This window comes from Aethalodelphis obliquidens, unplaced genomic scaffold, assembly GCF_003676395.1.
Source record: "Aethalodelphis obliquidens isolate GAN/ISIS:26980383/991018 unplaced genomic scaffold, ASM367639v1 scaffold6, whole genome shotgun sequence".
NCBI lineage: Eukaryota > Metazoa > Chordata > Mammalia > Artiodactyla > Delphinidae > Aethalodelphis > Aethalodelphis obliquidens.
In genome coordinates, this window is record NW_020837950.1 from 62180613 (window position 1) to 62196064 (window position 15452).

General features: G+C 36.2%; 1 protein-coding gene across 5 annotated transcripts in view; it reads left to right on the plus strand.

Annotated features, from left to right (window-relative positions):
- The window catches only part of LARP1B (La ribonucleoprotein 1B), a 128777-nt gene that overhangs the window by 92656 nt on the left and 20669 nt on the right, over positions 1 to 15452 (plus strand). For 3 of the 5 annotated variants that reach the window (XM_027103691.1, XM_027103692.1, XM_027103693.1), the window contains 2 exons: positions 5594 to 5820; positions 6328 to 6434. In XM_027103691.1, coding sequence (XP_026959492.1) covers positions 5594 to 5820; positions 6328 to 6434 — 334 coding nt within the window. The remainder of the gene's footprint in view (positions 1 to 5593; positions 5821 to 6327; positions 6435 to 15452) is intronic. The other 2 variants (XM_027103690.1, XM_027103697.1) reach the window with 1 other exon arrangement.

Consider the following 15452-nt stretch of genomic DNA (forward strand, 5'->3'; position numbering starts at 1 on the left):
CTTCCTAGAAATTTCATGTAAATGGGATCATATGATATGTAGTCAATGTGTCTGGCTTCTTTCAATTAATATAATATTTTTGAGATTAATCTATGTTGTTGCTTATATTTGTACTTCACTCCTTTTTGTGAGGTAGTGTTCTATAGCATGGACATATTTCATTTGGTTTATCCATTTGGAAGTTGATGGATATTTGGATTTTTTGGTTTTGGTTTTGGCTATTATGAAAAATGCTATTTTGAACATTCATGTACAAGAGATGGCCCATGATTTTGATAAAAAGAAGTTATAATATCTAGATGATATTCATGTATCATCCCAGGCTTATATTTGATAAAGAACAACTTCAGGGACTTCCCTGGTGGCACAGTGGTTAAGACTTTGTGCTCCCAATGCAGGGAGCCCAGTCTCCATCCCTGATCTGGTAACTAGATCACACATTCATGCTGCAACTAAGAGTTCACATGCCACAACTAAGTGTTCACATGCCACAACTAAGGAGCCCTTGAGCCACAACTAAGGAGCCCACCTGCCACAACTAAGACCCAATGCAACCAAAAAAAAATTTTTTAATGTATTCTTATTTCCTAACTACCTATTTTTCTAGTAATTTAATTTTTATATCTACTATATTTTATGTACTTGAAATTGTGTTAACTATTTTTGACACTTTTTTGTCAAAATATTATCATTTTTTAATATTTATTTATTTAGTTAGTTATTTTGGCTGTGCCAGGTCTTAGTTGTGGCAGGCAGGCTTCTTAGTTGTGGCATGCATGCGGGATCTAGTTCCCTGACCAGGGACTGAACAAGAGCCCCCTCCTTTGGGAGTGCAGAGTCTTACCCACTGGACCACCAGGGAAGTCCCTGTCAAAATATAAATTGGTATATGGTACGCTATGCAAATTTTGTAAAATGTTTCTTTTGAGATAACAAAAGTACTCTATAGATCTTAATCATCACAAAATTGGTATATCTGGACTCTTCTTGGTGGGTAAAATTCACACTGAATTAAACCTGGAATAAAATAAATATAAAACTGAATAAAATGTAACTTTTTAATATGGAAATGTTCAGATAAAAATAAAAGCAGAGAAAACTGTCTAATGGACCCCCATGTACCCATCTCACCTAATTTCAACAATTGTTAATAGTTTGACATTCTTTTTTCATCTGTACCTTGTTCCTCATCTGTTTCTGGTATTGCATATCGAATCTCAAACACCATATTATTTATTCTGTAAATATTTCATTGTATATTGCAAATTTATATATATATATAAATTTTCATGGTACCATTATTTCACATAAAATTAGAAATAATTCCTTAGTATCATCTACTACCCAGTTTATGTTTGTTGTTCCTGATTGTCTGAAATATATCTTTTTCTAATTTGTTGTTTGAATCAGGACCAAGCAAGATGCACACGTTGCATTTGATTGATAAGACCATTAAGTCACTTTTAATCTATAATCATTCCTTTTCTCTTGTTTTTCCATGCCAATGATTTGTTGAAGAAAGTGATTACTTTGTCATGCAATTTCTTATTAGCTAGATTTATCTGATTGTATCTTCACATCATATGTCCCTTTATCTCCTCTATTTCCTGTGAACTGGTATTTAGATATAGAACAGTTAGTATATTCAGGATTTTTATATTTCTGATAGCAAGACTATTTCTTAGGAGGAGTTGTTTACTTCCCATTGCATCATATGATGTCTTTCAGGCTCACTTTTAGTGATGTTATGACTGGTCATTGGGTTTAGATGCTATCAGTCTGATCCATTCATCATAAAGTTTCCCTTTACCTTTTTTTTTTTAAAGGCTTTTTTTCTAGAGCAGTTTTAGGCTCATAGCAAAATTAAAAGGTACAGAGATTTCCCATTTACTCCCTGATCCCAATTTGCATAGCTATCACCCCTCTGGTGAAAGATGTTGCCTCTTTATAGCAACATCCCACATCAGAGTGGTACATTTGTTACAATTGATGAGCCTATACTGACACATTGTAGTCACCAAAAGTCCATAGTTCCATTAGCGTTTACTCCTGGCGTACATTCTACAGGTTTGTATAAATGTATAATGAGATGTAGCCATCATTATAGTATCAAACATAGTATTTTCACAGCCCTAAAAATCCTCTGTGTTCCACCTGTTCATCTCTCCCTCCCCTCAACCCCTAGAAACAACTGGTCTTTTTATCATCTCCATAGTTTTCCTTTTCCAGAACATTGAATAGTTGGAATCACCCAGTGTGTAACCTTTTCAGATTGGATCCCTTCACTTAGTAATAGGCTTTTAAGGTTCCTTCATGTCTTTTCATGGTTTGATAGCTCGTTTCTTTTTACCACTGAATAATGTTCCATCATCTGGGTATGTGACAGTTTATTTATCCATTCAGCTACTGAAGGCTATCCCGGTAGCTTCCAAGTTTTGGCAGTTATGAATAAAGCTGCTTTAAACATCCATGAGCAGGTTTTTGTGTGGACATAAGTTTTCAGCTCCTTTGGGTAAGTACCAAGGAGGGCAACTGCTAGATTGTATGATAAGAGTATGTTTAGTTTTGTAAGAAACTTCCAAACTGTCTTCCAAGGTGGCTGTACCATTTTACATTCCTACCACCAATGCATGAGAGTTCCTGTTACTCCACATTCTCACCAGCATGTATTAGTGTTGTCAGTGTTCTGGATTTTGGCCAATCTGATAGGTGTGTAGTAGAATCTCATTGTCGTCTTACTTTGCAATTCCCTGATGATATCTAATGTGGAGTATCTTCATGTGTTATTTGCCATTTGTATTTCTTCTTTGGTGAAGTGTCTGTTAGATCTTTGGCCCATTTTCTAATCAGGTTTTGTTTTGTTTTGTTTTTTTAATTGATGAGTTTTAAAAGTTCTTTGTATATCTTGGATAATAGTCCTTTATCAGATGTGTCTTTTGCAAATGCTTTCTGCCATTCTGTGGCTTGTCTTTTCGTTCTCTTGACAGTGTTGTTCGCAAAGCGTAAGGTTTTCATTTTAATTAAGTCAGTATATCAGTTATTTCTTTCATGGCTCGTGAAATCTCTCCTCAACGTTTTTACCAAATGCTTTTAGCAGCTACTGATGAATATTCCCCTGGTCCTCTATTTCCTTAGAGTTGCAAAATATTCACCTTCCAATTCTATTATTTCTTCTGTATTTCTTAACCTAGAATTCTGTAAGGAAGAATTTTTTTTTTATAAATTCTTTGTTTACTCTGGAATTCAATTTTTATAAGAAAGGAAGGATAAATTCTTGTTTATTTCTTTGTATTCAATTTATTATTTTCAGAATAATGAGTTGGTGCCCTAGCAACCCAGAGATATGATTAAGTTTTAAAGTATCATTATGAACTCTCTTGGGGTTTATTTATTTGATATGCTTAATCCAGTTCAGTCATTGTTTTCACTGGTGATGTCCCCTAAAGTTTGCTGCTATGTTTTCATGAACTATGCTTATATTTTCATTTTTAACTTCATTGCTTTCTGGCTCAAAATTTCCTAGGCTCGTATAATACTTTGTGCTTCAGACTGTTTTTTTGTTTGTTTGTTTGTTTGTTTTTGTTTTTTTTAAGGAGACTGGATCAGTGGGAAATGGAATTTAGAGACCATAATCTAGATGCTAGGAAGCTTACTTACTGGGTTGTTACTGCTCCTAGATCTTTGAATATTTCTTTTACAAGGGTACTGGATTTACCATAATTTTCATTGTATGCTCCTACTTTTAACTCCCAAGATTGTATATCTTTTTGCTATACAGAAAAACAGCATTAACACAATTCAGTTAAGTTTATCAGTCATTGGGTGGGGATATACTTTTTTCTAGTCACAGTTGTACAGCCTGGTATACATATTAGATTTTGGCCCTTGCTTTCAGGGAAGCACTGAGACTTACTGTTAGCATTTAATGGAATGATATGTAAGAAAATAAATTTTAATTTAATAAATCTAAAAATAAATGGATAAAATGCAGAGGTGGTACAAAAGAAGAACTGATTAATTCTGTTGGCAGATGTTTAAGGAATGCTATGCATTCCCAGGGAAAGTAACATGCTGGGTATTAAAGGAAGGATATGAGTCTAACTGGGTGTAAAAAGATGAAGGAAAGGGACTTTTAGATAGAGGAAGAAGCGTATGAAAAGATATGAAGCCAGAAAACAGGAACAACAAGTAGGTTGCTATTTGGGGCACCAAGATTGAAGTGGAGAATGACAATAGATGAGGCAAAATCAGGAAAGTATTATATGCCATGATAAAGAACCTATACGTCTCCTATAGGCAACAGGGAAATGCTGAAAATTTTTAAGTAGAAATGTGAAATGACCTAATTTGCTCCTCAGAATAATCATTCTGGCAACAGTAAAGAAAATGGATTAGGAGGGAAAATGTCAAGACAGAGAGACTAGGTCTTAGAGTGGTAAGTTCACTTTTTGAGTTTACAAACTTGCCTCTAGAATAGTACTTGGCATATAGTAGTAGGTACTCAATAATATCTGTCAGGTGAACAAAAGGTTATTGTATGAATCAAAAGAAGTTGATAAGTCTGAAGAAAAACCACATAGAAATAGAGCCTGCATTTTTGACAGTACTACTTGATTCATCTGCTTGCTTACTTAGTATTTTATCTTAAGATTTTCACAAACTAAGTAAAACAACCCAATAGAAAAATAGTCAAAAGGATATAAATGGCAAGCTCTGAAAGGGAAAACTGAGTGATGACTATATGAAAATATGCTCAACTTCTCTAATAACCAAAGAAATGCAAATACCTTTTAAATCCCATGAGGTGGAAAAATATTTAAAAGTTTACACAAAACCCAGCCTTGAGCAGGATGTTAAAGTGTTGGGATATTTACAAGCTGCTGCTGGAAGTATAAATTGGTGAAACCACTGTAGAAAGCAGGTTGACAATCAGTATTTAGTAAGTCAGAAGATGCACATGCCATTTGACTCAGCATTTCCATTTCAGTTATAAACCCTAGAGAAATGCTCACACCTATATAAAGATACATGTTCAACAATGTTCATTGCAGCATTATTGATTATACCAAAACTTTGAAAGTAACACAGATGTCTTCAGGAGAATGAATAAATTTTGATATGTGTATAACAGTATGATATTCTGCAGTGAAAATGAATAAGCCAAAGCCATATGAATAGACCTGAATAATTGTCACAAACAAAATACTGACTGAAAAAGCCTGCAAAATAATAATATAGTGGGATGCCACTTATATAAAGTTAATTATGCAAAATAATAATATTATATATATACAATAATAGATAAAAATACCAAATTTAAGAGCCTGGTTATCTCTGAGGAGGAAAAGCAAAATGGGATTAGGAAAGGTTACACAGTGGTCTTTAGCATATTTTTCTTTAAAAAAAAAGTCAGAAATAAAGCAAAATTAAAATTTAATAGGGTAGGTGATGTGTAGACAAGTGGTTTTAAAAAATTCTTTCTTATATATTTGAAATATTTCTGATGAAAAAAATCCTCTGAGAGTAGAGAATTTCAGAATTATCCTTGTTCCCAAAGTAAAATATTTTTCTAGCACCTAAATCCTTTTAACAGCTTTTTATTTTGCAGATTTGACTGATGAATTAGCTCAGAAGTTGTTTGATGCTTCAGAAATGTCTTCAGCAACAATGGCCCGTTCATTACCCACAGTAGTTCCAGAATCTCCTAGAATTTATCCTGCAAGGACACCCAAAACACCTCGAACACCTAGATTACAAGATCCAAACAAAACACCAAGATTTTATCCTGTTGTTAAAGAACCCAAAGCCATTGATGTAAAGGTACACAAAACACCAGGAATATAAAGCCTGCCGTTTGTATACTTCAACATTACAAAATGATGTTTTTTAGTTTCTTTTTTAGTTTCTATAACAATAAAAATAGTTTCTATAGTTTAGTTTAGTTTCTATAACAATAAAAGTAATGTATATTTTAGACTGCAAGAATTCATTAAAAAATGGTATTTTACCATAGCAATGTCTTCTCAGGTTAAGGAATAACTTCTTTACAATGGATAGTGTTAATTAAAGACAATCAGAAGGTGTAATGAGGAATCATTCTAAGTTGTATTTCTTTTAATCCTTGTGTTGAAACCTAGCAAAGGGTCTTGTGAAGTTTTGTAACTTGTATGTGACATATTTGAGTTTTGTGACTTCATATGATTTCATAATGTGTCACCCACCATATGAAAATGTTTGAGTTGGTTTACAGTCAGAGGGTTTTTTTAATTTACTTGGGAGGTTCACACTACTGAAGGTAATTGGAACGTTTGACTTCTTTTTCCTTAGAGTCCAAGAAAGAGAAAAACAAGACATAGTACAAATCCCCCTCTAGAGTGTCATGTTGGTTGGGTAATGGATTCCAGAGATCATGGGCCAAGAACATCCTCTGTCAGGTACCGTATTTGTCAAATATTGCTTTGTTCTTGATTTTAAATTTGTTGAAAACAGTTACTAGTTAGATATTTGGGAACATTTAAGAATTAATATGTTAGCAAATTAATAGAACAACAAAATAGTAAAAAGAAGCCAAAGAAGGGGAAATAAATGGGACAGTTTTACAATAAGTATATTAAGGAATAATTCAGTAGGACAGGCTTTTTTTTTTTTTCCTTTAAAGTAATTTTCACAAATGTATACTCTTCGATTAAAAATATTTAGGTCGGGCTTCCCTGGTGGCGCAGTGGTTGGGAGTCCGCCTGCCGATGCAGGGGACACGGGTTCGTGCCCCGGTCCGGGAAGATCCCACATGCCGCGGAGCGGCTGGGCCCGTGAGCCATGGCCGCTGAGCCTGTGCATCTGGAGCGTGTGCTCCGCAACAGGAGAGGCCACAACAGTGACAGGCCCGTATACCACCAAAAAAAAAAAAAAAAAAAATTTAGATCTATTAAAGTTATTATCTTTGGAAAGATTCCAGATTTTTCATAGCATAGTAGGTTCTTAGTGAGTTAATGTGCTAAACAATCTACTCAAAACTACGTAAAGGATATGGAAATAAAACACATTAATATTTTGGAATTTTTCCTTTGGGGGGAAATAATTTAGATTAGCTAGTTATTAGCAGTAAGTGGTTTGTCTTTTAGTTTTTAATTTAAAAAAGAAAGAGTATTATTTACCTCAGTGAAAACCTAACCTATCTTGTGTTTGTATAAATATTTTCAGAATAATTATCTGATCAGCTTTCTAATTGGAAAATGAACTTTAGGAAAAAGTATTTTTTGACTGGTTAAGGTAAGGATTAGTTAGTTTCATTCAAAGAAAATCTAGAGAGTGTATCATGATCTGAAAATCTCCAAGTATGTCTTTGCAGGGATGTTAATTTGTTTCTTTTACATTTTGTTCTCATTAGATATATTTTCCTTAAAAGATAAACTGTGTATATGTTCTTCTTGCACACCTATTGTATACGAATAGTTATTTTGTATTCTAAGTCATTTTGAGAGTTTTTTTCTTTTATTTATTTATTTTTATCAGAGCAGTATATTTAGAGATCAGTAGATAATGGTGAAAAATGTTGCACTGATATGTAGCAGGGAACAAGGCAGGTACAGTCCCTGCCTTTCTGGAGCTTAATTCAGAGATGACAGGCAAGTATGTAGTTACAATAATGAGGGGTGGATTTTGTTCGCCAGCTTGTCTTTTAGAGGAGTTGCAGCTACACAGCAGACTTGAGTGGGAGGTACACAGAGCTCCCCGTACCCTCTGCATACCCTGCCTCCCCCACTGTAAGCAGTCATATCTTTGACCATCTACATTAATGTCAGTGCTGGTAGTGTCTTAAAGTCTGTTTCTCTCATCTGTTCTTTGTTCTTTTCTCCTACTTTCTTTTGGATCAGCTTAGTTTTTGTAATGATTCTATTTTATCTCTACTATTGTCTTCTTGTTGTATCTCTTATTTTTTACTGGTCTTCTAGGGTTTATAATATACGTTTTAAAATATAATCTATTTTCAAGTAATATATCATTACACATATAGGATAAGAACGGTACTGCAGTAAAGTTCCTTTTCCTACTGTCCTTTCTGCTATATTTTATTATTATTTTTCTTTAGACAATTATCTTTTAAAACAATTAACATAAAAAAAGGAATTTTAAATGTATTCTCATTTTTACCATTTACAATGCTCTTCATTTCTTGCGTGGGTCTGTTGGCAATGAATTCTGTTAGCTTTTGTTTCTCAGGAAAAGGTTTCTTTTTTTTCATTTTGAAAGATATTTTCAATGAGCATAGAATTCTATGATGGATCTAGGTATGAATTCAGATCCACGGCTCATTCTGTTTGTAATGAATTTTAAGCATCAAAAGTGATACGGTTTAGTGAAATAATTTTCAAACTTTTTTGTCTAAGGACCTCTTTATCCTTTTAGTTATTGAGGACCTCATAGAGCTTTTGTTTATGGGAGTTATATAATTTAAAAATAAAAAATTAAACTGAATTGAGTTTAAAAGTAAAACTGAAAACAATTAAATATTTATTCATTTAAAATAATAATAAACATATTACATATTAACATAAATGACATATTTTTATGAAATATAATTACATTTCTCAAAACAAAAAAATTCCTGAATAGAGTGGCATTGTTTTAAAGTTTTGCATATTTGTTTAATGTTTTTGCTTTATATGAGATAACTGGATTCTCATATGTTTCTATATTCAATCTTATAATTTGTTTTTTTATTGTTGTTGTAGAGGAATAAAATCCAAGAAAGGGAGGAATATTTTAATAGCCTTTTCAGATAATTGTAGGTATTCTTCTTTGATATTATACCAAAGCTGAACAAGTGGTAATTTTTTAAAAGTTAATTGCAGTGTAGAATCTAAACCATATATAAGTGACCTTCTTCTACTCAGTGAATTTTTCATACTCTGTTACATTAAAAGCCATTGGACTTCTTCCAATTTGAATGGCTCTTTTTGTCTATGCATGCATTTGTAACATCATGAATTGGTCATTTGGAAAAACTGATTAACTGAGTTATGCGGACTTTTAAATGATGACACGTCAGAATACAATAAAAAAATTACATTAAAAAAATAACCACTAAGGAGAGTAATGTCAGGAAGATGGCAGAATGGGAAGGAACAGGAATCTGTCTCACCACTTGGACAACAACTGTATCAGCAGAAACTGTCTGCATTGACTATTTTGGAACTCTACAGTCTATCTGAACACTTAAAGCTTCCAGGGGAAAGCGTGTCTGGTAAATTGTTAATATTCGTTCATGTCAGCCTTTGGTGTAGTAGTGGCCATCTCCCACTGCCCCAGCCCTGTGACAGGCATTTGGGAAGATGGCAACCCACACCTCTGGTGTGGCTTGCTGGATCCAATGTAGGCAATAAGGACCTTGTCCTCCAAATATTGGAGTTCTGTGTTGACTGCTAACTGCCTCTGGTCAATAAGGTTCAGACACAGAGTCTGGTAGCCTTTGTTTCATCCCCACTGTCTGAATGTCTTTTTTTTTTTTCCCCAAAACAACCACTAATGAGGGAAATTTAGAAAATTACCACCCATGCCCAAGGAAAAATGTGGAAAAAAACCTAAGGGGACTTTAAGCTTTTACCTCAGGCTTATCCCAGCACAGAAGCAGCCTACAATAGCTGGAAAAAAACAGCAAACCCTGGGGAAGAGGGAGAATTTGATTTCCAGAGTTACCACTTTATAAGATTCAAATCTTCATTGTTCAACAAAAAAAATCACAAGGCTTACAAAGAAATAAGAAAGTATGGGCCATTTGAAGGAACAAAATTAATTGACAGAAAATGCACCTGATGAAGCCTGGGTTCCATTCTTTCAAAATGAAGTCTTTAAAACAGCTGTTTTAAGGATACTCAAAGAGCTAAATAAAGGAAGATATAGACAAAGATAGCAAAACAATGTATGAAGAAAACAAGATTATCAATAGAGATAGAAATTATACAAAGGAATCAGAAAGGAATTCTGGAGCTGAAAATACAATAACTAAAATGAAAAATACACCAGAAGGTTCAAAAGCAGATTTCATCAAACGGAAGAAAGAGGAAAGAATCAGTAGACTTAAAGATGGAACAATTTGAGTTATCAAGTCTGAGGAACAGAAAGAAAGAAGAAAAAACTAGTAGTGTCTAAGGGATCTGTAGGACACATGAACTAGCCCAATACACACATTGTGGGAATCTCAGAAGGAAAAGAGGAAAAAGGGGGCAGGAAGAATATTTGAAAGAATACTGGCTCCCAATTTGATGAAATACATGAATCTACAAATCTAATAAGCTTAATGAACTTGAAGTAGGATAAACCCAAAGAGACTCACATTAAGACACTAATTAAACTGTTGAAAACCAAAGACAAAGAGAGAATCCTGAAAGCAGCAGGAGAGAAGAGACTCATCACATACAAGAAGTCCTTAGTAAATGTATCAGGCAGTTTCTCAGAGGCCAGAAGCCAGTAGACTGATATATTCAAAGTGCTGGGGGGAAAAATCCCCATCCACTGAGAATTCCTTATCTGACAAAACTGCCCTTCAAAATTGAGGGAGACATTCAGAGATAAAGTCTGAGGGAAAAGAAAAGGAAACAAAAGATATATTGAACTAGAAAGAAGAAATAAAACTGTCTTTGTTCACAGATGACAAGATTGTATATGTAAAAAGTCATAAATAATTAACAAATCTCCTGGAACTAATAAGCAATTACATCAAGGTTTCAGGATATATGGTTAATATACAAAAGTCAATCACGTCCCTATATAACAACAATGAACTAGTAGAATTTGAAATTAATTAATCAAACTACTGTTGGACTTCCCTGGTGGCATAGTGGTTAAGAATCTGCCTGCCATTGCAGGGGACACAGGTTCAAGCCCTGGTCTGGGAAGATCCCACATGCCATGGAGCAACTAAGCCTGTGTGCCACAACTAGTGAGCCTGTGCTCTACAGCCCATGAGCCATAACTACTGAGCCTGCATGCCACAACTACTGAGCCCATGTGCCACAACTACTGAAGCCTGCGCCCCTAGAGCCATGCTCTGCAACAAAGAGAAGCCACTGCAATAAGAAGCCCACGCACCGCAACAGAGTAGCACCTGCTTGCCGCAACTAGAGAAAGCCCACGCACAGCAATGAAGACCCAATGCAGCCAAAAATAAGTAAATAAATAAAATGTTTTAAAAGAACAAAATACTATTTACATTATCACCCCCCCAAAAGAAATAGGTATAAATCTAACAAAATATGTGCAAGATCTTTATGAGGAAAACTGCAAAACTCTGATGAAAGGAATAAAAAAACTAAATAAATGGAGATAAACTCCATGTTTTGGGTAGAAGTCTCAATACTCTCAAGATCGGGCGCGAGCCGCAGCTAACAGCGTGGACCCCAGAGATGGACATGAGACGCTAAGGCTGCTGCTGCCGCCACCAAGAAGCCTGTGTGTGAGCACAGGTCACTATCCACACCTCCCTTCCGGGGAGCCTGTGCAGCCCGCCACTGCCAGGGTCCCGGGATCCAGGGACAACTTTCCCGGGAGAATGCACGGCACGCCTCAGGCTGGTGCAACGTCCTGCTGGCCTCTGCCACCGCAGGCTTACCCCGCATCTGCACCCCTCCCTCCCGCCGCCCTGATTGAGCCAGAGTCCCCGAAGCAGCTGCTCTTTTAGCCCCATCCTGTGTGAGCGAAGAACAGACGGCCTCCGGCAACCTACACGCAGAGGCGGGCCCAAATCCAAAGCTGAGCCCCGGGAGCTGTGCGAACAAAGAAGAGAAAGGGAAATCATTCCCAGCAGTCTCAGAAGCTGCGGATTGAAGCTCCATAATCAACTTGATGTACCCTACATCTGTGGAATACATGAATAGACTACGAATCATCCCAAATTGAGGAGGTGAACTTTGAGAGCAAGATTTATTATTTTTTCCCCTTTTGCTCTTTTTGTGAGTGTATATGTGTATGCTTCTGTGTGAGATTTTGTCTGTATAACTTTGCTGTCAACAGTTTGTCCTAGGGTTCTATCTGTCTTTTTTTTTTCTTTAAAAAAATTTTTCTTAATAATTTTTCTTTTAATAACTTTATTTTATTTTATCTTGCCCTCTTTCTTTCTTTCTTTTCTTTCTTTCTTCCTTCCCTCCCTCCCTCCCTCCTTTCTTCCTTCCTTCGTTCCTTCCTTCCTTCCTTCCTTTCTTTCTTTCTTTCTTTCTTTCTTTCTTTCTTTCTTTCTTTCTTCTTTCTTTCTACTTTTTCTCCCTTTTATTCTGAGCCATGTGGATGAAAGGCTCTTGTTGCTGCAGCCAGGAGTCAGTGCTGTGCCTCTGAGTTGGGAGAGCCAACTTCAGGACACTGGTCCACAAGAGACCTCCCAGCTCCACATAATATCAAACAGTGAAAATCTTCCAGAGATCTCCATCTTAACACCAGCACCCAGCTTCACTCAACGACCAGCAAGCTACAGTGCTGGACACCCTATGCCAAACAACTAGCAAGACAGGAACACAACCCCACCCATTAGCAGAGAGGCTGCCTAAAATCATAATAAGTCCACAGACACCCCCAAAAACACCTCCAGACGTGGACCTGCCCACCAGAAAGACAAGATCCAGCCTCATCCACCAGAACACAGGCCCTAGTCCCCTCCACCAGGAAGCCTTCACAACCCACTGAACCAACCTTAGCCTCTGGGGACAGACACCAAAAACAACGGGAAATACGAACCTGCAGCCTGCAAAAAGGAGACCCCAAACACAGTAAGATAAGCAAAATGAGAAGGCAGAAAAACACACAGCAGATGAAGGAGCAAGATAAAACCCACCAGACCTAACAAATGAAGAGGAAATAGGCAGTCTACCTGAAAAAGAATTCAGAATAATGATAGTAAAGATGATCCAAAATCTTGGAAATAGAGAAAATGCAAGAAACATTTAACAGGGACCTAGAATAACTAAAGATGAAACAAGCAACGATGAACAACACAATAAATGAAATTAAAAATACTGTAGATGGGATCAATAGCAGAATAACTGAGGCAGAAGAACGGATAAGTGACCTGGAATATAAAATAGTGGAAATAACTACTGCAGAGCAGAGTAAAGAAAAAAGAATGAAAAGAACTGAGGACAGTCTCAGAGACCTCTGGGACAACATTAAACACACCAACATTCGAATTATAGGGGTTCCAGGATAAGAAGAGAAAAAGAAAGGGACTGAGAAAATATTTGAAGAGATTATAGTTGAAAACTTCCCTAGTATGGGAAAGGAAATAGTTAATCAAGTCCAGGAACCACAGAGAGTCCCACACAGGATAAATCCAAGGAGAAACATGCCAAGACATATTAATCAAACTGTCAAAAATTAAATACAAAGAAAACATATTAAAAGCAGCAAGGGAGAAACAGCAAATAACACACAAGGGAATCCCCATAAGGTTAACAGCTGATCTTTCAGCAGAAACTCTACAAGCCAGAAGGGACTGGCAGGACATATTTAAAGTGATGAAGGAGAAAAACCTACAACCAAGATTACTCTACCCAGTAAGGATCTCATTCAGATTTGATGGAGAAATTAAAACCTTTACAGACAAGCAAAAGCTGAGAGAGTTCAGCACCACCAAACCAGCTTTACAACAACTGCTAAAGGACCTTCTCTAGGCAAGAAACACAAGAGAAGGAAAAGACCTACAATACCAAACCCAAAACAATTAAGAAAATGGGAATAGGAACATACATATCGATAATTACCTTAGATGTAAATGGACTAAATGCTCCCACCAAAAGACACAGACTGTCTGAATGGATACAAAAACAAGACGCATATATATGCTGTCTACAAGAGAGCCACTTCAGACGTAGAGACACATACAGACTGAAAGTGAGGGGGTGGAAAAAGATATTCCATGCAGGACTTCCCTGGTGGCGCAGTGGTTGGGAATCAGCTTGCCGATGCAGGGGACGCGGGTTCGTGCCCCGGTCCACGAAGATCCCACATGCCGCCGAGCGACTGGGCCCGTGAGCCATGGTCACTGAGCCTGCGCGTCCGGAGCCTGTGCTCCACAACGGGAGAGGCCACAGCAGAGAGAGGCCCAAGCAAAAAAAAAAAAAAAGATTCCATGCAAATGGAAACCAAAAGAAAGCTGGAGTAGCAATTCTCATATCAGACAAAATAGATTTTAAAATAAAGACTATTAGAAGAGACAAAGAAGGACACTACCTAATGATCAAGGGATCGATCCAAGAATAAGATATAACAATTGTAAATATTTATGCACCCAACATAGGAGCACCTCAATACATAAGGCAAATGCTAATAGCCATAAAAGGGGAAATCGACAGAAAAACAATAATAGTGGGGAACTTTAACACCCCACTTATACCAATGGACATATCATCCAGACAGAAAATAAATAAGGAAATACAAGCTTTAAGTGATACATTGAACAAGATGGACTTAATTGATATTTACAGGACATTCCATCCAAAAACAACAGAATACACATTTTTCTCAAGTGCTCATGGAACATTATGCAGGATAGATCATATCTTGGGTCACAAGTCAAGCCTTGGTAAATTTAAGAAAATTGAAATTGGATCAAGTATTTTTTCCGATCACAATGCTACGAGACTAGATATCAATTACAGGAAAAGATCTGTAAAAAATACAAACAAATAGAGGCTAAACTATACACTATTTAATAACGAAGTGATCACTGAAGAAATCAAAGAGGAAATCAAAAAATACCTAGAATCAAATGACAATGGAAACACGATGACCCAAAACCTATGGGATGCAGCAAAAGCAGTTCTAAGAGGGAAGTTTATAGCAATACAGTCCTACCTTAAGAAACAGGATACATCTCGAATAAACAACCTAACCTTGCACCTAAAGCAATTAGAGAAACAAGAACAAAAAACCACCAAAGTTAGCAGAAGGAAAGAAATCATAAAGATCAGACCAGAAGTAAGTAAAAAAGAAATGAAGGAAACGATAGCAAAGATCAATAAAACTAAAAGCTGGTTCTTTGAGAAGGTAAACAAAATTGATAAAACATTAGCCGGACTCATCAAGAAAAAAAGGGTGAAGACTCAAATCAATAGAATTAGAAATGTAAAAGGAGAAGTAACAACTGACATTGCAGAAATACAGAAGATCATGAGAGATTACTACAAGCAACTCTATGCCAAGAAAATGGACAACCTGGAAGAAATGGAAAAATTTTTAGAAAAGCACAACCTGCCAAGACTGAATCAGGAAGAAATAGAAAATATGAACAGACCAATCACAAGCACTGAAATTGAAAATGTGATTAAAAATTTTCCAACAAACAAAAGCCTGGGACCAGATGGCTTCACAGGCAAATTCTATCAAACTTTTAGAGAAGAGCTAACACCTATCCTTCTCAAACTCTTCCAAAATATAGCAGAGGGAGGAACACTCCCAAACTCATTCTA